This window comes from Periophthalmus magnuspinnatus, chromosome 23 (genome assembly GCF_009829125.3).
Source record: "Periophthalmus magnuspinnatus isolate fPerMag1 chromosome 23, fPerMag1.2.pri, whole genome shotgun sequence".
Taxonomy (NCBI): Eukaryota; Metazoa; Chordata; class Actinopteri; order Gobiiformes; family Gobiidae; genus Periophthalmus; species Periophthalmus magnuspinnatus.
The window spans coordinates 19,223,794-19,248,167 of record NC_047148.1 but is presented as its reverse complement, the minus strand read 5'-3'; the positions used below and the strand labels follow the sequence as shown (position 1 = coordinate 19,248,167).

Here is a 24,374-nt window from a genome sequence, read left to right as displayed (position 1 = left end):
TCACGCTGCAGGTCCATTTCCTCCTCGCAAATACGCTTCTCATTTTGATTCATCTTGAGCGGCGCACGTTTAGAGTCAGCGTTTTCAGTGGACGACATGTTTTATGGTGAGGATTAATACGGATCCGTTCGCATGCGCAGAAGTATGTATCAAAAATAAATGAGCTTTATGCAAATATTCTCTTTGTTTCTAACATTGAAAGTGTTGAGAGGCCGCTCGCTTAATATCTCCACGCATCAACACTTTATCGTACTCCCACAATTCCCACGAACAAAGAAAAAAGGCATTTCATCTCCGTCTGCATTTAGGATTATTGTATTATGAATATATTTCCCCTTTTTTTTCTGGGATTTCAATCAAGTATGCAGATTGTGCGATGATTTGATTCAAAGTCAGTCAAGATTTAATGGATTCCTTTTATTAGCTTCCGACAAATTGCCTTTTTAGTGGGGAAGAGTGTTTGCATTATTCATTTGTGAAAGAGCAAGCATTTATGAGTTCATTTAGTTTTGCTGGAGATGAGCACAGCAGCAAAGCAGCCAGTGGGATTTGGAGAGAGATAGTGAGTCACGGGCGAGCGGAGGAGGAAGAGGAGGATGATGATACTTACACAAATGAAACTGATATGACCTTTGACCTCTGTGCCCGCATCTGCTGCCTCTCCAGGTGATCCAGCGCAGGGAGGACGGCTCGGTCAACTTCTTCAGAGGATGGGAGTCGTACAGGGAAGGGTTCGGGAAGATCACGGGAGAACACTGGCTCGGTAAGTGTTAAACGCACCAATACGTTGTTGTGAAAAGAAACGCAGGTTGATTATGTGATTCAAACGACCAAAATTGTGGTTTTCTTTCACGTTTGTTCAACTTTTTTTATCATAACTAACCCGAAATGTTGTTGATTGACCTACGCTATGAAAGATCTGATGATGATTCTACGCTACGCTGGTTCGTGGAGGTAGTTTTTTGTCCCAGTGCAATCGTTCTGTAGCTACGTCAATGCTTTCTAACCAAGCTGTGACATTGCATAACAACACTTCAGGCGTTGTCACTTCACTTAGCAGAATCTCAAGGCGTAATAAGATCTTAGGAGCATACAAGCAACGCAATTATAAGATCAGTTTAAGTCTGTTTGTGGATATAATTCCTCACGAACATTGGTCATTATCGTACGATACAGTGGTCCCTCGTTTATCGCGGTGGTTACGTTCTAAAAATAACCCGCGATAGACGAAATCCACAAATTACTCAGCTTTATTTTTACAGTTATTATACATGTTTTAACCTCCTGAGACCCGAGCTCTTGCGTGACGTACTTTATTAATTTCTCTTTGTTATTTGGGCTGATTGGACCTGATGAGTCTAAAAACAAATAATTATCTTTTTACATTATGTAGTTCCTGAGAAAAGTGATGTAGAACGAATGTCCTCATATGTGGACGTTTTAATATTTTGATAAAACATTTGAATAATTATTTGGAAAAAACTATTTATTAAGTGCCTGATATGTAAAAACAAAATGAGAAACAACAGTTGTGTCTCTTGGAACAATGTGTCTCGTGTGAAGAGCTACAGACCGGAGCAGGAGACACATGCCTTTATAAAAAAATAAATAAAAAAGAAATATTCTGAACATTCTAAACTCTTAAAAATATTCTAAGTTGAACATTTTTGCATTGTTGCTGTTCTTACATGCCGTTCTTCTTCTTCTAAAAATTTGCGTTGTGCTGTAAAACCCCTCACCACACACTTTATACACTTTTCTCACACAGGCATTAACATTTTGTCACATTTCTCTCTCGTTTAAACACTTTCAAAGTTCAAACCTTTGTATATTTCTTTGTACATTTGTTTTCGCCCAACAAACGTTTTCCTGTACTGTAAATAAAAATGCTAGCTTTTAAAAATACTGTAATACATTTAATTTTAATGATCATCCTACGAGGTTGAACACACAAGAAATTATTAATAGTGACTCACGCGTATTTCACAGTTCCTCTGACCACGCCTTTTTCCGCTAAACCCCTTGATGCAGGCGTCTTTTTCCGAGGACGCAGAACACAATGCACGCTCAAACGCTGTAAAAAAGCATCTAAAATTGCACCAAAAAATCAGCGAAACAGCAAAACCGCGAAAGGTGAACCACGATATAGCTGTACTAAGGGTTTGGTGTCATTTAGTAGCTTTGTTTCTTGAAAGTCATTAAAGTAGTACATATATTCATGGGCAAAGGTCGGTTAAATGACACAACAACAGCGTTCACCCGTCTAAACATGAAAAGTACAAACAAAACTCCGACCACTTACTGTACCCGCTGTTTCCTTTTACATTTGAACGGTCCTCAAGCTTCAAATGCATAATTAAAATGGCCGTTAAAAGGTACACGAGTGCACTTAATCACTGCGCCGTTTGATTTTTTATGAAAACTGTCACGCTTTTTTCCTTTCTTGCGCGCCTCAAGTTGACATAATACATATCTCGCCAGTTTGACAGAAATAAAAGACTGCCAGAAATGTATTCAGCTGTGAAATTATCACCATTCAAAAGCCAAATTTCTCAACCTCGCACAGGCCTTTTATTAAACGGACCAAAATACACGCGCACAAAAAGTCACTAAAAGATTATTTCATTTACGTGGCTTTAAAAGTGGACTGTACTATAATATACTTGTCTTTTTTTTCAATGGAGATATCATTGCTGTGCCTGGAACGCTACACAGTGTGGCTTAAAACCTGTCTGAATAATCAAAGACAGGTGTTTTATTGCTCAAAATTGCCTAAAAAAAAACAATAGCAGTAAAATGTACGTCTGATGTAACACGGAACATTCCACTTAAAGCAATAACGCAGCACATGGGACTGATTTATTTGGACGTTGTGGTCGTTAGACACCAGCGGGAGGCAAGTTTCTTTCTGATTAGAGTCTATGGAGTACACACGTGTGATAGTAACGTAAAGTAACAAAGTGTGATAGTATTTATGTATACAATTTTAAAAAAGAGTCAGTTGCGTTGTTGTAGAAGCCTGTTATCCAATTATAATCATGCAAATAGTCCTTTTCGTTAGTGTTAGTCGTGTTGGATTAATGACTTTGTTCGTTTGTGCGTTTGTCGTTTCCCTATAGATCAAAAGTCCATAATGTTCTAATGAAGTAAAACTACGAACTGTACAAAGCGACAGGTCATCTGCCCAACCCGCACTGACTCATTGCGTTATCCCAGCGCCGTTTATCTCGTCAAACCGATTTTATTAACGTCAGGAACGACACAAAGATGTTCGCGTTTACATTATTTCGTAGCTTTTACAGGAGCGAATGTCTTATATTTATGTGACTGAGATGTTGAATCCTAAAAAATCTCTTTGCCCAGGATCAGACTGGAGTAATTGGAGCTTGAAATCTATTTCTGTGTCGGCGGAGGTGAAGGTCACGGACATGCAGTGGCGGAGATAACATCAGCAAACTCCAACCACATACATGAACAATAAAAGCACATTGGCTTGAACTTAAAAAGCACTTTAAAGTTTAAAGGTGCTGCTTTAGTACGTTTGCCTGAAATGTCCTTTACCGCGTCGGAATAGCCAGAAAAGCCGATGAAACGCATGTGGTATTTTCTCCATTCATGTGCATTAATAGATATGTAGGTCTTTGTGTTGACCCGGGGCCATTATAAAGTGTAGCGCCTCCATCTCCCTGCAGAGCCGCGCTGGAACATGTCAGGAATATGGAGAGGTCTGGATTTAACTGAGTGAATGTGAATGAGCCCGGTTTCCAAAGCTGCACGGCTCGTTCTGCGCGTGCTGTTGTCTCGTCATCCCCATCATCGATTACCCTCAAGGCACAAATGAAAAATGGATTCATGTTCCCTGCAGCTGTGTACCCGGCTCCGGCCAGACTAATCTATATTACAAATGCAGGTACTTGCCTACTCATATATACATTTGACGTTATTCTAGTCATGGATTGTGACGTCTGAAGCTGAGAAGAAGTTAGGATAGAGAGCAGATTCGAGTTATTGAGATACAAAAGGACTGTGTCACGAAGAACTGGGTAAAACATATGTACAACTGAAACATATTTACATGTATAAAAAGACACATATGCCTTTTTTCACTGTCTGACATGAAATCAGACTAAAATTTTCCCGTTTTAGATCAGTTTGGATTATTTTAGATTATTTTTATGACAAATTTTCATGATTTACTTACTACAAAGTCAGACGTTTACATAGATTTCATTAGTATTTGGTACCACTGGCTCAAAAAGTATGACTTAGGTTTTGGATATATTCTTCCACAAGCTTCTCACAATAGTTCACAGGAATTTTAGCCCATTTCTCCTGACAAAACTGGTGTAACTGAGCCATTTGTAGGTCGTTTTTTTAAGGTCTGTCTGTACATTTTCATTAGTACTGAGATCAGGACTTGATGGACACTCCAAAACCGTGACTTTTTTGTTTTTATCCCTGTGCACATTTGCAAAATGTAATGTGGCTCTTTCATTTTTATCTCATTTATTTGTATTTTTCATCTTTTGGAGTAACAGCTTCTTCCTGCAGCGTGTCCTTTCAGCCCATGTCGGTACAGTTCTCGTTTCACTGTGGGTAATGACAGACTCTTAGCAGCTTCAGCAGCATCTTCACGAAGTCTTTTGCTTTTGTTTTTTGGGGTTGATCTGCACATTTCAGACCAAAGCACGTTCATCTCTGCCTTTAAACACGTCCACAGGTGTGACTCTAAGTAACTCAGATGTTGAGTTCATCAGAATCAGAAGCTTCCATAGACAAGACGTCATCAGTCCTTTAAAGCCACAGTAATCTTCTTTTTTTATTATTTATTTATTTATTTAATGCAAAACATACATACATAGTGACCATACATATACAATAGTGACAGTGGTGATAAAACATACAAGACATAACGTGATTTGTAGACGTAACAGCTATTTACAATTGTATGTGACAAGTATGTGTTTTAAGTGTGTTGTGTGTGTGTGATGTGTGTGTGGGTGTGTGTGTGTGTGTGTACCTGTGTGTGTGACATTTCCGTGATTTTGGAGGTGGGTAAGGTGCCAATGGGACAGGAGAGTGCTAGTACTAGTCATTCGAAAGTGAGAAAGGAAGGTATAGAGAATATAGATGGGAAGAAAAAAAAAGTAATAATAATAATAATAATAATAATAATAACAGCAATAATAACAACAACAATAATAATAATAATAATAATGATAAATATTAATAATAATAAATGATAAATATTAATAATAAGACAGAATAATCTTACTGTATGTAAACTTCTAACTTCATTATGGCATTTAGCAAATAAAAATATTTTGTTAATCCTAATTGACCTAAAACAGGAAAAGTTTTGTCTGATTTCATGTCAGACAGTGAAAAAAAAAAAAATCTCTATATTGTATGTAAACGTCTGGTTCTACCTCTAACTGCTACATGAAAATTTGTTACAACCTTAAGGAGAAATCTTAAAGGAAAGAAAATTTACTGCAAGATGACTGTATGATTATAATGTAATGATTATATTTGAATGTTAAAAAAATGTTTTCTTGTTGTAGTCATCATTAATGGGCACAAAAAGAGACAAGAACATTACCAGGGGCTCTAAGAGGCGACGGCTGCTGTGATTTTGAGCTTTGCAATAATAAGTTGAATTAAATTGAAGTATGTTTATATAAAAATTAAAGCTTAGAACAGAATCAATTCCATGTTCTTGTCTTTTAAATGTTGTTCACATACTTACTTGTGGCTCATGACTCATCACTTATGATAAAAAATAGGTATTACATGGCAAAATCGTGAAGAGTTAGTGCAGTTTTTAGCACAACCACATAGTTAAGTATTGTTGATAGCAGGCTCTCTATTCCTCCCCTCAGTCAAGTCGAAAATGCCACATGCTGCCTCTCATTTCTTATTTGTGCTGGCTAATAAGCATGTTGACACAGTGACCAGAAAAAAGAAGTAAAACGAAGCATGCTGTGCGTATCTCTGAGAAAAACCAACACACTGCTGAATAATCTCTCCCAATGGGGCCGGTAATAAGAGTATAAAAGTAGGCCAAGGCAATTCCACTGTCACCATCAAATCTATTAGACACCTGGGTGGCAGAGCTGACAGGACGTGTCTGCATGTAATGTAGGTTATCAAACGGTTTAATGCTGTCCCAAAGAAGCTAACCCACTTTTCCAGATGGCCCATTACATTTCTACACATTGCGTTGTATTAAAAAAGCAGAAAGTATTCATTTTGATGTAAATGAGTGTCATGTTGAGTTCAAGGCTTTGACTTGGACAGCTGCGATTCTTAAAAAAACATGAACAGGTAGTAGTCTGAAATACACGTAATGTCACCTTGAAATAGTAGGCCGAGTTGTAGTTGTATAGTTGTAGAAGTTATATCATGATTTCACCTAGTTTACTCATGGTTTAGTCCTGATGTAATCCTGTTTGGATTCGTGTTTAAGTTAAGGCCTATTTTATTCATGGTTTATGTAACAGAACTTTGACCCAGTTTCATTCCAGTTAGATTATTTATTTATTATTTATTTATTTTTTATTTATTTTATTTTTATTCTTTTATATTTTTCTTTCTTTATTTTTCTTTTTTTATTTTTTTTATTTTATGTTTTTATTTATTTATTTTTTAATATTTATTTATTTTTATTTTCTTTATTTATTTGTTTATTTTCTTTATTATCTATTATTATTTATTTATGTATTATTATTTTTTTATTATTTTATATTTTTATTTTATATTTTTCTTTATTTTTTCTTTGTTTTCTTAATTTATTTGTATTATTATTATTATTATTGATTTATTTTTATTATTATTATTATCAGTAGTATTATGACTACGGTGAAAATACCTCAGAGTATTTCCCAACAAACCCAAACACTGGTGATTTGCTCCTCGCTCTGACCAGTCCACATGTCTTCATCCACCTCACATAAGTACGAACGTGCCTCTTCCTCCTCTAACCTCACGCACAGTAAATTGCACAGGGTTTATTTTACTCACTGTAGTTGGGATGTGGTTAGGTGGAGAACAGTTGCTCTGAAAAAGGCGTTAAGCGTGAGTTGAGTGGTCAACAGTCTTGTCCATTAACTGTGCAGTGTTTAGCGCTAATGGGTTGTTGTTTTTGCAATCCACTTGAACCTCCAGTCTACACTACCCCCGGTGTCTCTCTCTCGCTCAGCTCTGCTTTTAGTTGTTGCTGATCAAACTGAAAATACTGCGTTGATGCGTTGTGTAGGGTCCTGACGTTGCTTTTCTTGGGTCTTGTGTTTGTGGCCTCATGTCTTGGACAAAACGGAGGATTTAAGCCTCGTTCGCAGTTACACATGTGTTTTTAAATGTGATTCAAAGAGTTGGGGGCTGTGTTGGGTCGTTGGGTCCTGTGCTTGTCGCCTCATGCCTTAAATAAAGCAAAGAACCTGCAGTTACACAGTATTGTAAATGTGTAAGAGTGTGATTCAAAGAGTTAGAACGGTATTAACTTCAAGCGTGTCATGTTTATGTTCCGTTTATTGTTAGAACATACCATTTCTGTATGTGTCTGTCATTGTAGCGCAGGATTGTGTTTGTCAGCTGGCTGCTTTCTGCACATTATTTGGTTTTTGATTTGACCGAAATTGAATTTTATTGCACAATAGGCAGCAAACAGTTTACTCATGAAGGGTTGCTGATCAGAGTTTACTCAAGGTCTGTTTTGGTTTTACTTCCTGAGAAACACTTTTTCTTTTGAGAAGCACTCAATTTCATTAATCATTGGAGCATTAACGTTTGAATCAATATCTCTAAATGCAATTCTCCTTTTGTTAGCTTCCACAATTACAAATTAAACTTTTGTTGATTCTCCAGCTATAATGGATTCGGTCCAACTTTGTGTCTTTACTTTTAATCTTAAATCGTTCTTAATCCCTGCGGCTGTGGTTTATACACGCCCCTTTTTGGTTGTAACTCATTCATCTTTAGACGAACGCTATTACCGTCCAACACAATGACAACACCTTCAATATATTTTCATTATACGCAGCAAATTACACAAAATTTATGGCGGTGGCAAAAGTGCGGGGTGAGTTTGGCAGAAGCACTTTTCTTTCATTAGTTAAATCCGGTGCATCTGAGAAATAATGGGAGACAGGATCCTTCTTTTCATCAGTCAGGGTTTCTGATGGTGCCCTCACGTTCAGGTTTGTGATTAACCCCAAGCTATTTGCTCACCGCAGGAGTCTTCCCTTTTTTGTTTCGCACAATCGTTCACAATTTGATACGAGAAAGCAAACAGATTAAGGGATTTCAATACAGCACAATACACTAGAAAAACACATATTGTAGCTCTATTATATTGCAAAAACAACGTATTATTTGATCTTTATTCACAGATTTTGCTTCAGGTTTTTTAACGCCTCACGTGAATAAACATCTGAAACCGTGCGGATGTCGCTTAGACGCCGTTCCCATCCCGATCTTTACATTTACAGTAACGAGGAGATTTTCTTACGCCAAATGTCTGCGGTAGAAACACACGGAGAAAGTCCACAGCAGGCAGAAATACACTGTCATATGGTATTAAAGGGAAGCACAGGGATCTGCCCCCTGTGAGGCTTTGGTCATGAGATCACACAGCCCCTCTCGGATTAGACGCAAGAGGGCTTCACAAAGCCTTTTCACGAATACAGACGCTGGATATGTGTGCGGGGCTGAGAGCTGGTAGCACGGTCCAAGAACATGTTGCTACCAAGATGTGACAAAAATATAAAAGGGTGGCATCGTGCAAAAAATAAAAAAAATAAAAATAAAATGGTGGCGTCTTGCAAGGTAATAACCGAAAAAATAAGACTGAAAATGGGTTCTATCTTTTTCTCATTCCAAATCCTAATGGCGTTCTGCGGATGAAAGTTCGTCAAAAGCGGCCCCTCGTCATGGAGCACATAGAAAAGTGAAGTCCCCGCGTGTGTCCCGTCGCCCAGATGGTAGACCCACCTCCACGCTGAGGTCCCGCGATGACACACGCTCTCGAGGAAATCGTTTGACCCATCGATCACGCAGTCCCATCTGTCCGACACTCATTCATGCAATCAGCACGACTCTAGCGGCGCGTGAAGACGAAGGAGGCGCAAAGACTTTACCCGCAGAAGCAAACTGTACCCGTGTAGCATTTAAAGACATCCGACAAATGATTACTCGGATGTGATCAAAGTTTGGACCTTGGATTCTTGATTACACACCGAGTCAGGTCTTTACTGTCTTCAGAATCAGAATCAGAAGACTTTTATTGCCATCGTCGGTCAACACAGCTCACAGACTAGGAACTTACTTCGGTGATAAAGTGCAACATAAAAACACTGAATAAATACAAATAAGGGCATGCACAAAGTTAAAAAAGATATGCTTAAAGATAAAATAAAATGCTTAGAGGTAGAAAATAGCAGCATAACATGGGCACAAGCCTTGAGAGTGTAGAAAATCGTATTATATTAGTATTTTATGAATGCACCTTTACACAGTGGGTTAACACAGGCGTATCCAAAGTGTGGCCCGGGAGCCAATTGCGGCCCATGTACAAATATCCACTGGCCGCAGCCTCTGGAATAAAAATAATTATGTGTGGCCCGTCAGCGCTGTTGAGCAGTGTAAAATAAACATGTTCAAGCTCGCTGAGTTTTATCGGCAACGGGATGAAGACAGGTTTAAAGAAATTCAAACCTTTGCTAAGAAAATGCTGAGTTTGTTTGGTTCGACATATTTGTGTGAGAAGATATTCTTGGTTATGAACTTTAACAAGAACTGTGTGACATTTTGTGCATCAAAACCACCGTTTTTGAGCCAGACCTATTTTATTTACTACAGTCCAGATCTCAGTTTCACTCTTCACATTAGTGCAGGTTATTTGTTTGCCTTCTGAGGTGAATAAATTCTAAAATCTCAGTGAATTTATTTTATTGTGATTATCAACACCACAGTTTAAATGTTTACTTTTTTACATTCATTTTGTTTTTGAAAGGTCAGATCCATTTGCAATAAAAAGTAAACAATAATTAAATAGTTGATTTGCATTTAATATTAATGGTTGAAAGAATGATCAGGCTGAATGGTCGGCCCACAAACATTTTCACATCACCAAATCTGGCCCTCTTTGCAAAATGTTTGGGTTAACATGAGGCAGTGTGGCACCATATCATGTGTTACTTTGTCAGTGTCTATATATTTTACATTTACATTTATTGAGACATTCCCAAAACCTTCCTAAAGATACATGCATTTGTTGGTACAGCCTAATTGTATGTTGGAATATTGTGCAATATACAGTTGTTCCTCTTCAGAATCATGCAGAAAACAACCAACATTAGACCTTATGGACTGTTTTCATTTAAAAACAAAGATGCAAATAGTGTTACTCAAGCGTATAAAGCCAGCTGGAGAATACAAAAGTGGGTTTATTTTCTTAAAAACAGCTTTGGGCAGAGGCCTGGAGGATATGAAGATGAGCACGTTATGGATCGTCGCCTTGTTTTCGTGACATATCTGTCTCTTTCCTGTCACTTCTCCGGTTGATGCTTGAGGTCAGAGAGTCGGAGTGTAATGGAGGTGTTTTAGTATCATTTAAAATACGACCGCGGGGCTGTAGCCGTTTATGAATGAATAGACTGCATCTCACGAGACTACTACAGAGGTTTACTGGCTGTTATGGTATTTGGACGAATGGGCTATTGTCCATGCATGGTTAATCTCAATAATGGCACGTCCTGGATGTTCCGTACAGTCAAAGCGCTCACCCTGCACTCATCCTGCTGAGCGCACAAATGAATCTGCCTCGCTTCAATCAAATACGCATCAGAGCCAAACCAGTGACAATACATCCTCTTCTCATTATTACAGTACGGAGCCAGGAATCAGTTACAATAACGTCCTGTAGCGATAGTGTTCTCAGGCGTTTTAGAGACAGAAATGAGTTTGAAATGTGGAGTAGGCCTGTTGTAAAGTGAAATCTACTGCTTATACTGCCTACCGACCTATATTTACTTCAATTTTTGACTGGAAACCGTATTTACTCCACCTATAATTCATACAACTACTAGGTTCTGTACTGCGCTTTATTATAACCCATTCGTTATTTCATTACAGATATAGTAGAAGTAGTTCATATTTTGATACTATGTGCTTATTACAGACTAAAAAAGTAACCATGACACGCTCTTAAGTGAAACGTTGACAGCTGCCTTGTTGTATACATCCATACCCAACTGTACACCCACATTTACTTTGAATAAAACAATAAAAACATAAAGATAAACCTCGCCAAGCCAACTCAACGCTACAGTTAAATTGTAATATTTATTCTGTCCCTAAACCACTTGGATACGCACTTTCTACTGGCGACGCTTCGGGGTTGTCACATTTTCTGCTATCTTCAGATTTTTTTTTTATTTTTTGCAGAAGCGCTGGTGCAGGAGAGGGGCACACAATGAGACCCGTGTGTCTGTTCTGCGCGGAACTTGTCCTCTTTGCCTGCAGCTGCTCTGATTTCACATGCCGCCTTATTAAAGATACACCCGCCGCTGCCACGAGGAGGAATAGACAAGGCGAAAAAAACTCTGATTCTTTTGTCACTCTGTCACATTGCGCGCACCTCGGCGAGATAAAAGACGGTATTAACCACATCTACGAACCGCCTACGAGCAGCGCCGCCTACGTAACCTACCTACGGCGCGTTATGTGTGCGTACGCGTGAGGTCAGGCGATTATAGACAGGCGAGGCGCGCGGAATGATATATTTGCACGTGTGTATGGTTACCTGACAGTGAACGCGTGAGCCGAGGTGCAGGGGGAGCGGAATGACTATAATCTGGGAGATGGAGGTTTGACAGGCTGCCAGCGTCACTCTATGAGCAAAGTAAGGGCCTTGCCACATTGTAAAGTAGAGTGAGAAGAGCACAGCGCACCGCCTGGGAGTACAGTAAGCAATTTAACAGCTTTGTATGTCTATTTTTAGCATAAAAAGCCTATTGATTGCCGCGCTAAGGTTTCTGCTTCGTACAGTGGTTCTGGTTTAGCAACTTTTTCCTTCAAAAGATGTATACATTTTATACAGTGTGTCTTTTATCAAGTCCCACTCTTCCAGTTTATATATAATAGAAAAGTACAATGCAGGACTTGAATAACCCTGCACCTGAACACTGCGAAAACCTACAGACACCATTACTTTCTTTTACAGTTCTTTCAGATCCAGATCCCTTTTCAGAAGCAAAGTGCTACAATGTCAGACCACAATTACATGCTACTCCTCGTGAATGATTCTTCGTTGTTGCTGTGCAGACTGAATATATCTGAGCGGAAATATACTTTATAGATTTATGAGGGGTAAAAGTGAAATACCAAGACTGTGACTCACGGATCTGTTTAACTCAGGGTAAACGCGGAGTCCGTCGAGCCGCATGTTTAATACATCACATTAATTCAAACCAACCTGATGAATGATACTCTCGAAAAGCCTATAGTTAGAAAAAGTATGCGTACAGATCACGGCTGTCACTGGATATTAAAAAACAGAGGGTTCGCTGTAGTGAGATTGTGAAATGAGCAAGAATATGAGCAGTTGTTATGTTGGTTACTAGAAACTATCACGTCTTTTTGTCGTCAGGTTATAATCTAAATACTCTTCATCCTCTGTTTAATGGCACATTTATAACTCTGATACGTCACGATAGGAAGCAGAGGATTCCCATAGTTTTTTATTACTGAAAAAGGGCTGTGTGACATTTTTGAACCGACCATTTATGTCCAGAGTCTGCATTTTTTATCCATCCGTACATTTTCTTCCGCTTATCCGGAGCCGGGTCGCGGGGGCAGCAGTCTAAGCAGGGACTCCCGGACGTCTCTCACTCCAGACACGTCCTCCAGCTCCTCCAGTGGGACCCCAAGGCGTTCCCAGGCCAGCCGAGAGACACGTAGTCCCTTCAGCGTGTCCTAGGTGTTCCCCGGGGGTCTGTTTCCGGTGGGACATGCCCAGAACACCTCTCTAGGGAAGACGTCCAGGATGCTCAGCGGGTTCCTTTCGACGTGGAGAGGCAGCAACTCTACTCTGAGCTCGTCCCATGTGACCAAGCTCTTTAAGGATGCTTTTTTTTTTACATAAACACCAAATAAATACAGAGAAGTGGGACGAGATTGGAATAGGTTGCACTCAAGCCTCAAGATTATCAATCGAAATACAGCTCTGGATAAGCGAATCATGAGCGAATGCGTCAAAACATGATCAAAATCTCATTCGAATCGATTACAGAATACACTCCCTTTAATAAAACGTGCTATTGCTAAAGCGAAACTCCTCTCCGTCTCTTTCTCTCCGTGTTTATTCCGATACTAGGCATTTCATAATTACATTTCACCACCTCCCAACAAACACCAATGATAAAAACAGGATGGAGCTCCGGTGATGGGATGACAGAGCCAAAAGCCCCCCAAAAAACATCCCCGGCTCCCCTGGACAGCTTTAGTGTTCAAAGCCTCAGTGCATTAGCCGGTGTACGGTGTAATTGTGTTTCTCCCGCTCCCTTTATACCCTCCATCTTTCTTCTCTACACTGGCACACCCTAGTATCTTTATTTCTTTTCTATGGCTGGAGTCAGCGCCATGTTCCTCCAGATCAATGAGTCTGTGGCAATTAAGTCCCCCAGCGCCAGTGGAACTATTCAGGGCTTAGAGAAGCAGGGAGAGACGCGCAGTAGGGAGCGCCATTCATCTTCGCTCCTCTTCAGTCTCGGAACACACTGTCCACACATCAGGATCTACACACTCCACAAGCCACATTGGATTTTAGAGAGTGTGATGGATATACTAAAAAAGATAGAAATTCTCAAGCACAGTTGAAAAATAGTGTTTGGGTGAATGCAATAAAGCCAGCAGTGTTATTAAAGTGGAATGGAATAGGTTGAAAATGGTATTAACTGTTACAAGAGCGGGAATATATTGTGATGGCGTTTTACAAGAAGTTATGATTGAATAAAAGCGAGACGATGAAATTAACTGAATAACGATAGCTGCATTTGGGTAATAAAGACATATAAATCTGAGATGGTGCGTGGGGCTCTATTGGAAATGTGGTGGAAGTTTAGCTTTTTTTAAATCGAACTGAATGTTTATTTTGAATTACTTTATTGCTTAAGTAAGAGTTACATTTGGCACGCTTAAAGAGAGGATATTTTCATTTTATGGGGTATTAACTGCTAACACGTACTGTATTTAGATCACTGTGTTGCCTTATATTACTGTGCAAGTCCTTCCTTTGCTCCCCGTGCTGAGTTACTCCCCCTTCACAGCGCCATCACAACGCAATCACCGTTCATCTCTAACTACTCCACGTCGCAACAGGTTTGTCGAGTTGTTGTGCACAGTTTTGCATCGTGTTTTTGTATATTTATGGAGGTTCGTCACGTGGGCGCGTGGCTGACGTAAGCTAGCGGGCGGAGCTTTGTACAGAATCTTACAGCTAACCGTAAAAAGGGTTCGGATAAGGTAGAACACAACTCAATTACTCAAACGTACGTGGATTTAAAACCACTTTGAGCGTGTTTTTGATGAAGGAAACGACATTATAATGTGGTAGGAAGCTAAAAAAGCATGGTAGTGGTTTGGAGTTGCAGATTAATAATGTGACCGGCGTATGTCCTAATATTAAAACAACACAAAGACACAGATCACTATCGACATTAGCTGCTTGTCTTTGAACTCGGTCAATTAGACGGCTTTTATGTTCGTCTTCCCTCACTGTCAGAGCTCTGCTGCGTTTATAGCTCAAAGAGGGAGTACTGCACTTTGCACTTCTATGGGGTATTCACTCCTCACAACAAATAACATGTTTAGATCACCGTGTTGCCTTTTATTGTTTTGAAAATGCTAATGCTGCTAACTGTGAGCAGGGTTTGAACAGTGCCTGGGATTGTAAGATTACTCAGACATGCATGGATGGCATATAAAACCACTTCAGGCATGTTTTTGATGAGGGAACAACAATATAACAGCGTAGAAAGCTCCAAAAAGTAGACTTTGCATAACACCTCTCTTCAAACAGCACCGATATAATGAAATGAAACCGTGACGTGATTATAGCCAAAATGTGTTGCTCGCACATTTACTTTGCGACTCCATTTTAGGCTTTACTTTAAATCTTCTTTTTTCTTCATCACTTTCAGGAGTAAACACATGCCTACACATTATCCTCCGCACTCACATACAATAGCATGCAGAGTGTTGTTTTTGCCCTGTTTCCACACAGCAGAGAAGCTAAAGAGAGGACTGGAGAACTACAAAAGAGTCTGAATCAAACGACTGCACAATTCCTGTGAGGCTGACAGGCCATTTTGCTTTTTTTTGTGTCTGTTTTCCCCATTTTCTTGTCTCTGGACACTTACTTTTGTGTTATTGAAGTCTTGCCGGGTAAGTCAGCCGTACACAGGCAGTAGTGTTGCTCAAGGCAGGGGAACGTGTCGTCAGCTGTCAGCGACCACAAGCACAAATACATTCAACAAACAAATGAAACAAATAGACGGTCTCAGGGCATACACTGTACGTAGCCCCGCCTTCTCTGCACGTAGTATTGTTTTTACTAACTCTCACTCATGCAAATCTATAAGTATAAGTCTGTATCCGCTCCAAAATGTACGCAGAATTTGAAGTTATGAACGAGACGGATGTTTTGAACGATTCTTTAATGCGAAAAGTTGGATCCGAGTCTTTTTCTTTCTAATTCGTCTGCATTTTTACACTTATTTTTACACTTTATTTACAGCGCAGAAGCAGAGCAGGCGACACGACTGAGAGATTCATAATAGCAATAACTTTTAAAATTATTATTATTGTAGTGCGACGTTTTATGTAGATTATGCATAATTTCAAAGGGTAAACACACTCCCACTCTCAGTTTGAACCATTTTAAAACACACCTGAGCCTGGATCATTTCTCTCTGTGATTAAAGTGCTGTTTAAAATGAATTCTCACATTGGCTTCTGTCACATAAATGAAGAGTAAAAGAGCCAGTGTTTTGAACGGCTCTTTTACTGCTCTTTTTGAACGGATCCAAAAGATTCGGATCCCATAAGACACCCGAAAGTCCCATCGTTAGTCATAATCAGTTGTTGTGAAGCTGACACTGACTGATTGTTGGATTTGTTTATCAGAATAGGCTTTGTAATGGAGCACACGGAAAAGCAGGGACAAAAGTGTAAAAATAAATTAAAAATGGAACGTAACAAAGGCTCAAATTAATACAAATCATATTAACAAAAAACTGGGCCCAACCGGGGTCAACTTAAGCAAAAAAAAAACCAAAAGTAACCCAAAACTTACCCAAAATGAACACAAGGGGGAGCCATTACACTAAAAGATAAACTAAAACTACGAATTTACGCGAAGTAACAACACGCAAATAATTATAGCAAGACAGAAAATAATAATAGGGATTCATAAAATTACTTTAATAGTGTCTCTCTTTTTTAGTCTTGGTCCAGGTGGGGTCTGTCAAGTCCTTTTAAGGGTATAAGGGTATCGTCCCTCCTCGTCCTGCCTGGGTTTTCCGTCTGGCAACTCAAAAGAAACAAGCGTAAGTAAATTTAGACAGATATTACGAAAATGTGTGCACCCAAAATTAGAAACGATGCCCAACTAAACTTTCATAGCACATCCAGTCCTGACTAGAAATATTCAAATGGCGACTACAGCGTGTTCAAAATGAGACTACAATTTAAAAAGAAATCCATATTATGCTTTATAAATCACCACTGAGGGTTGGCTACAAAGATGTTAGCGCACCCCCTTAGCGCCTGCAATCAAAAATATCCAGCTCCGCCCCTGATTTTAACGTACTGAATATGTAAAAGAAAAGAAAAATACTGACACTACGCAGGGATCCAGCACAGACATGAAAATAAACCAAATCTAGACCGCGTATTTCCTCTTGTTTTCTTCGTTCCCGTTTGTCCCGGGGTCGCGTCGTCACGTAGGTCAGCCGCAGTTTCCTTCACAGGGATACATTACCTGTCTCTCTACCTCGTTTTTTTTTCCCTCCTAAGATAGAATTGCGTCACAAATAGACGGGGGTTTCTGATTGCACAACTCAAACAGACAAAAAAAAAAAAACGCAGATAAAACAATTGCGCTTGACGTGCCTTGACCCTGTCTCGGGTTCACGTGCGATACTCTGCCAGACACTCCAATCACGCGCCTCTGTTGTGTCTTCTCTCGGCTTCTCCCGGCAAAAGCAGTGCTGACAGCGGCGGGGTCAGAGGTCGACGCCGCTTCCCACTCACAGGTTAGCTCTGAGAGGGGGTGGAAGGGATGCTCATTGATTGCTCACGGGGAGATTTATTACTCCAGTCTTCGATGGATAGGTGATGCGCCTCACATTCGCGTCCGTGCCTCTGCTATAATGGAGGATTTTGTGAAGCGGAGAATTGAATGATGAGATGCAGCGTAGGCCAAAGATAAGAATAAAAATGAAGCTTGATGCAGAAGGTGTGTGCGTAAAATCAACACAAAATGCATTGATTTGTAAAATAAAATACAAACATACAGTCGGACAAAACCATTAAGGTGTCAGAACTTACTTTTTACTACCGTTTTCTGAAAATATTCGTTCATTTAGTATTTGATGGCGGTGCGTAAAGAAAAAATAGATATTGCGGATGAGTATTGCAGCTAAGAGACAGTAGTTGAAGCAGCAAGTTACAGTTAACGGTGATTGAATGTCGTCTTGTCCAGTTTGATGTTTATACGTTTTGAAAAGTGGAAAGATTGATTTTGAATGAGTTATAAAGAAAGTAAAAGGTTTCTTGTGCGTTTTCTTGCTTATTTTGACTGAGGTTTGTGGAATTACACCAAATCAGCGAGTCAAAATCAGATAAATGTAGCTTCTTCTTGATGTAGTAGGTTTTGAAGGTTCGGTCTCTAAATGATGGCGTGCTGTGCAAACTTCACCATCTGGAGCTCATTCCTCTCCTCCATTCATTATACAAAAGACAATACTGTGATTCATGGTAAGTTAATCAGCTATTATCACCATTTTTTCGCAAAGCAAGGCAAATGTGTCTGTTTGTAAAGTGCAATGAGAGCGTAACAAGCGCACCCCGATGGCCTAAACAGAATGCAGTGTGGTGCCTCCGTATTGTTTTTCATGCATGTGCATAAATGCAACTAAATGAATAACGACAAGCTGAGATTTGCATAAGCCCATACACCTCCAACATGCTTATTCAGACCAAGTGGAGTCAATAAAGGCGGCTCTATCCGGCAAGAAGGTCAGTGCCCAGAGAAAGTATGCAGCAGGCTCTACACAGCCTTCCCTTGAACTCACTGTGTACTTGTTAAAGAGAATAAATAGGCTCATTATTCCTGTGGCGCTCTCCATCCATCCATGTGTCCCTGCCATTGTTTTAGAACAATCCCAGTGCAGCATTCAGACGACTTATTGTTCCACAGAAAAAAATATATCAGGTTAAGGTGTTTGGTCTTGAAATGGTTTACAACAAAGAACGGTTTAAGAAAGTGGCAGAATATAATCATAACTATATCAAATGAATGTGTGATTAAACTAAAAAGAGCTTGTTTGTTTTTGCTTTGAACTTGTTCCAAATGCAAGTGTAATTTCAGAAATAATAATTGATTTTCACTATTTCTATTTTGTATTTAAGCTTCACATTTCTCTCTATGTTTACACACTGGACTTAAGTTTAATTTTGCTCAGCTTAAGCTAAATGAGAACCAGCTAACCGTGTGTATTTGTCCCTGAAAAGTCTATTTATTTATTTGTTGGTTTGTGCATTGGTTGAAACATAAACAACATTCTTCCCTAGATACAATTTGACCCTCTACATCGCTCTAGCATTCATTCATTCAGATTAGTTTCGAGAAATACAAACCGTGCAGGGAGTTAGCAGCGATAGCGTTGATTTGGCATGGGTAAATGAAGCTATCCAGACGTGACAAAGCAGGGGAACTAATTAAGACAAGTGTGAAAGCAAGCTGTCTGGAAATATCTGAATATATGATATGACAGGGCCTCCCACACCACAAAGGCAAATATAAACTACAATCCACAGATATCTATTATTTAACACATGCGTAAGTGTTTTCACTTAAAGCTCCACCAATACGCCATTCATATCTGATCAATAATTCAGCAGGCCGACATGCTGTGTTGGCTGTCTGTGCGGGGAGGCAGTCAGCTGAGGCCGTGCCAATCACAGGACCCAACCTTGACCAGATCGCGAGCATGTCAGGACCAGAAGACACTGAACCCCTGTTGTACGTGCAATGCTGCTGCAAGTATATGGGACCACCGATGTATTTACAGTATGAGTGTTATTAAAGTACCTTTGAACACCTTTGGATTTCACTGCTGTAACTCACTCATTTAATGTGTAGGCTATAGAAAATGAGCATCTAACTCCTCCTCAACTGCCTCACTCAGGACAGAAGCCATAAAGTAAGGCTAAAATAGAAGTAAGAAGCCTCGAAGTTGGTTATTCTTGTACTGAAGGCAATTTGAGCTCACTTTGCAAACTCACATCTTGTACAGCCCCTGGTGATTCTTTCGAGTCCACACAGAAAGCATGTGTTTTACAGCTGCTAACAAGGTAGAAAAGGTATTATGCCACACATTTATCAAGCCAAAACTAAAGCATTTTGTACTTTAGCTCATCAAGCCTCTGTTTTGCCTAACAGTTTCATGAATGATACTACATACTTAACCTTATTAATGCTCTAATACCAGTCTGGCATTGGCTATGTTAAATCTGAGCAGTGAAATGGTCGATGTGTTAATGTGCGAAGAAAACTCAAATATGTCTTTGACGAGGGAACGGCAGCATAACAGCGCTATCAAATCAGCGTATTACCTATGATACTACGCAGTTATTCAACCCACTGTCGAGTATTCTGAAGTATTCTGACACATTTCTGCAAACAACGGGAGTAAACTCAACAACGCGATCAGCAGATGTGTGATTATTATCCCCACACACACTGATTGCTATGGAAAAAGTAGCAGAATCTGTAAAGTCAAACATATTATGAAGTTTGTTTTGGTGAAGTTAGTGCCACAAGAGCCGAATAAAGACATAATCTGCCAATGACCATATTATTTTGTGTGATGGCCGTAATAATAATAATGATCAAATTCAAATCGTTAGTCGTGGTCTCCTGTGCTTCCTTAAGGAGGCTTGTGCGGCGCTGATCGCTGAGCTGTAGCCTGACACGTGTGCGCCTCTGCTGTGTAGTACATTTCACTGGCAGCGGAGTGGCAGAGGAGTGCAGATGGAGCCGCAATTTGCTGCAATTCGTGAGTAATTTCGATATTTATGAGCACCGGAGCGATCCATAGGGCCTCTCCACAAAGCCCAGGTACTTTACACAAGTCCTCTCTCCAATGGCACACTGGAATCCGCCGTTGTTCTGCTCCTCGGCGTGCGATCGTGTCAGATAGAGCCGTGCGTTTAATCGAATTTCAAAGCAGATCGACAGTCATTCATTTCTAATCGTCAGTGATCAGGTTGGATCTGTTTAACTGAGACAATCTGTAGGAAAAAGTATCTGATTTGGAGCAGAGTTCAGACAGAGGAAGCAACACGACTTATTTAGTTTACATTTTTTAGTTTGTATTAATTAAAAAATAGCTTAAATTCCTGTTAAAAATGACAGTTTAGCTCCACACTGGCCTGTACCTCACAGCGCCTCCTGTCTTATTCACCTTCTGTTCATCTGCGCTCTCTTAAGGCTTTTCAATTAGAAAACATCTAACACCTTTAAAAGCTTGATAATGGCGCTGTATTGTTCGTGCCCAGTCAGACACTAGACAACACAACAACAAGCAGATTAACTATTCATCATTTCCAACACTGGCTGACTCTTCCTCTCAGTGAAGATATGTTTCTGCGGGATGACAGATCAGCTGGGTGCCTGTGCATTCTTAATAATAACAACGCGCTCGGGGCTGAAAGGGCTTTAGTCAGTGTGAAAAGCCCAACACCACAACAACACTGCAGAAAACAGCCTTTTCTTAATTCCTCCTTTCACTTCTCCTGCTTTACCTGCCACAGTCTGGTCAACGTTTAGGAAGTGCAGTCTCTGAGCAGAGCTGGAGGCCATGCTGTTAGCGAGCCTCACTCTGACGCCGCCGTGTTTCTCTTCTTAGGGCATTTTTCTTTAAAGCGTTCAAACGTATTTGGAAAACAGTTTGTTGACAGAACTAACATGACGACAGTGAAATGTACTGTGTTTTTAAATGAATAAAAGGATTTTTGTTGGTTACAAAACATATTTGCTAATGTGTTTCATTTTGCAGAATACAGATGTCATTTTGAGAACTTTTTTAATACTTGAAAATACATATTTTGATTTAAAATGTAAACTTCCATAGCATCTGTCCTACCAGCCTGTAAGTTTATTTATATAGCATGATTTGTACAAAAAGTAATTCAAAGTGCTTTACAGAATAAGAAAGACATTTTCTTTATAAACATTGTCCTGTCTCACATCTTTAGGTCCATGTTCAGTCCTGGTTCAGTCCTGGTTCAGTCCTGGTTCAGTCCTGGTTCAGTCCTGGTTCAGTCCTGGTTTAGTCCTGGTTTAGTCCTGACTCAGTCCTGACTCTGGCACCAGCAGGAGGCCGGTCCCTGAAGTCCTCAGAGTGTGAGATGGTTCATATGACACTAACATGTGGGGGATGTAGTTTGGAGCTTGGCCATGGAGAGACTTGTTCACAAACAGAGCTGCTTTAAAGTCTATTCTCTGAGCCACAGGAGCCAGAGACCTGAGCACAGGACACGTGTGAAGTACTTCCTGGTTCAGGACCTGAGCAGCAGTGTTCTGGATGTACTGCAGCTGTCTTGTTTGGAGAGGCCAGTGAGCAGGACGTTACAGTCGTCTAACGCATGAATTAGTCTCTCCGGGTCAGACAGTTTCAGTTTGGTTCAGACAGTGTAAACCTTTGATTTTTGCAATGTTTTTTAGATGGTAAACAGCAGCAGATGTTGGTAGCACAAGAAGCTGTCGTACCACCTCAGGGTTGTGAACGGTAGAACTGAAATAAAGTGTAAGCTGTTAAATAGCAGTAGCAGCAGTAGTAGTAGTAAATAGTAGCAGTAGTACTAGTAGTAGTAGTAAATGGTAGAGGTAATGTTAGTAAACTAAAACTACTAAGAGTTAAAGTTTTGCTCTGACAAATCTCTTGAGTCCATTTTCTTCTTTTACTCTTCCAAACACAGTTGGAGAGCATCAGTCTGTTGACAGTAATAATATCTGAAGATAGTGTCATGACTTTTGAAAGAAAAGCCCCAGTGTTGTGCTTATGCACGACTCTTAATTAGCTCTGAACTCCACATAACCTCACTGCAGGCCCACAGCGCTGGAGGCACAGGTCTCATGGACGCTGACTCCATCTCTGCCACGTCAACATTTGACCCACAGGGGGCGGAGCTTAGCCAGTCAAATCGACACACTGTGGTCTTGCCCTGGCACGGACTCTGTTCTGGCACCGTGATCAAAGTCTCCATGACGTTTGAGTGTTTCTGTTCTGTGCTAATCGCGCGCCGTTCCACATTAGCGCCCCCTCCCTTCCCCTTCTCCCTGTTTTCCTGAATCCTCTCTGTGTCTGTGTTGTTTCTCATCAAACACAATTTTACCATTTTATAACTCGCCTCAAGGCAGATTAGGGAACGTATGGCTTAGCTCTGCACAGTCCCTTTGAAAGACTCGCATCTGAGTTTGAGCTTCAAATGCACTTTTGGATTTGTCGTCCAGTCAAAACATATACATTGACTGACTGAATTTTTCGTGCACATTGATGCCAGGAAATGTTTTCAGGGCATATTATTTAATAAAGACAAAATATTTTAAATAAAAATCATCAAAGCTGTGAAAGTTTCTGCATGAATGTTGCATGTGAATGAATTTCGAGGGTCATTTGTAGGTGAATATCATTTGGTGCAAACTCAAATTCAATGAATATTTGACTTCTAAAAACAAAATACGGCACAAAATATTGAGTATCTTTTCAAACGGCTTATTCCTCACAGGCTGGCTTGACAATGCTCTGCTTCCAAGTTCTCATGTGTAGTGATTACTAAATAAGTAGTCCGCTTTAGCCAGGCTTGGGATTGGGATGGGCAATATCTTACTGTTCCTAAATGAGAGCAGGATATTTAAGTCTGATGGCCCTGGATACTTTCAGAATGTCTGTATTTTATCACTACCACTACTGTATTTAAAGATCGTTTATCCTAAAGCGCATTATTGGTCTGTAATCATGTGGCATTGGTTCGGGCGTATTCGTGCTACTGTGTCTCTAGTCCAGTATCTTCGTGGTGAATCTGGGTGGCTCTCTGTCTCATGTGTGCTGCCAGTCTCCATGCTGTCAGCCTGGCACAGCGCTGCTCATTTTGTTTTACCTGAGAGTACCTCTAAATATTAATGTGCGCCTGTGAGTGAATTACAGCCGCACAGCTCTGCCAACTCTAGCAGCATTTGTCTACCTGGCCTGCTCGCTCTGCTGCGCCCCTCCCCTCCTGTGCACCTCCCCTGGCTGCCTTTGGCTCCGGCCCCCGAAGGTTAATTTCTGATCATATCGGATGTGATGGGTTGTTGGCTCTTATTCTCCTCTCTCATGATTTTATGAGTCTAATCCGGCCACTTGAGAGAAAGCCTGCCTTTATTTTCACACTCTGGGTGGCAATTGGAAGCATTTAATTTCACAATGATGAGGGGATGAGAGTAAACCTGAAATCTCAGACAGGAGGATATCTGCTATATCTACCATGAAATGATTTAATCTCATCATACAGGCCGCTGTTTGCTCACCAGAATGGATCATCTACTTGAGTCTGTTACGTTACCCAAAACCTATGCTCTTGTTTTAAAGGTCCTGTATTACACAAAACTGACTCGTGTGAGCTTTAAACTATGGTATAATGTTGTTACCGTGTCAAAACGCACCTGCAGTTGTGCTTTTTTCATTCACACGTTTGAGCAATGAGTCTGTTACATCTCCAAAGCTCAAAATGCTCTGTTCCACCTTGTGATGTCATGAAGTGGTACTTTTCAAGTTAACAGCTTCCTACTACTTTTTGTTTAGTAGAGATTGAACATTCCTGGTCTGAAATTAACCAAATGATCCTAGTGAAGGTGTGTGGAGTTTAAAAACACAGTGGAGCACTTCCTGTATTACACATGATGACATCACAAGGTGGAACGGAGTGTTTTCAGTTTGAGAGAAGAACTCAGCCTAAATATGCGGGTTTGTTTGTGCGTTAAACATGTGCGAATGAAACAAAAAAAAACTGTTTATGATGAGGAAACAGCATTATAACAGATCAGA

At 40.1% G+C, this 24,374-nt stretch overlaps 1 protein-coding gene across 1 annotated transcript in view; it reads left to right on the top strand.

Annotated features, from left to right (window-relative positions):
- Window positions 1-24,374, top strand: part of fibcd1b (fibrinogen C domain containing 1b) — a 124,655-nt gene that overhangs the window by 72,003 nt on the left and 28,278 nt on the right. The window contains exon 6 of the mRNA XM_033990252.2: window positions 667-763. Coding sequence (XP_033846143.1) covers window positions 667-763 — 97 coding nt within the window. The remainder of the gene's footprint in view (window positions 1-666; window positions 764-24,374) is intronic.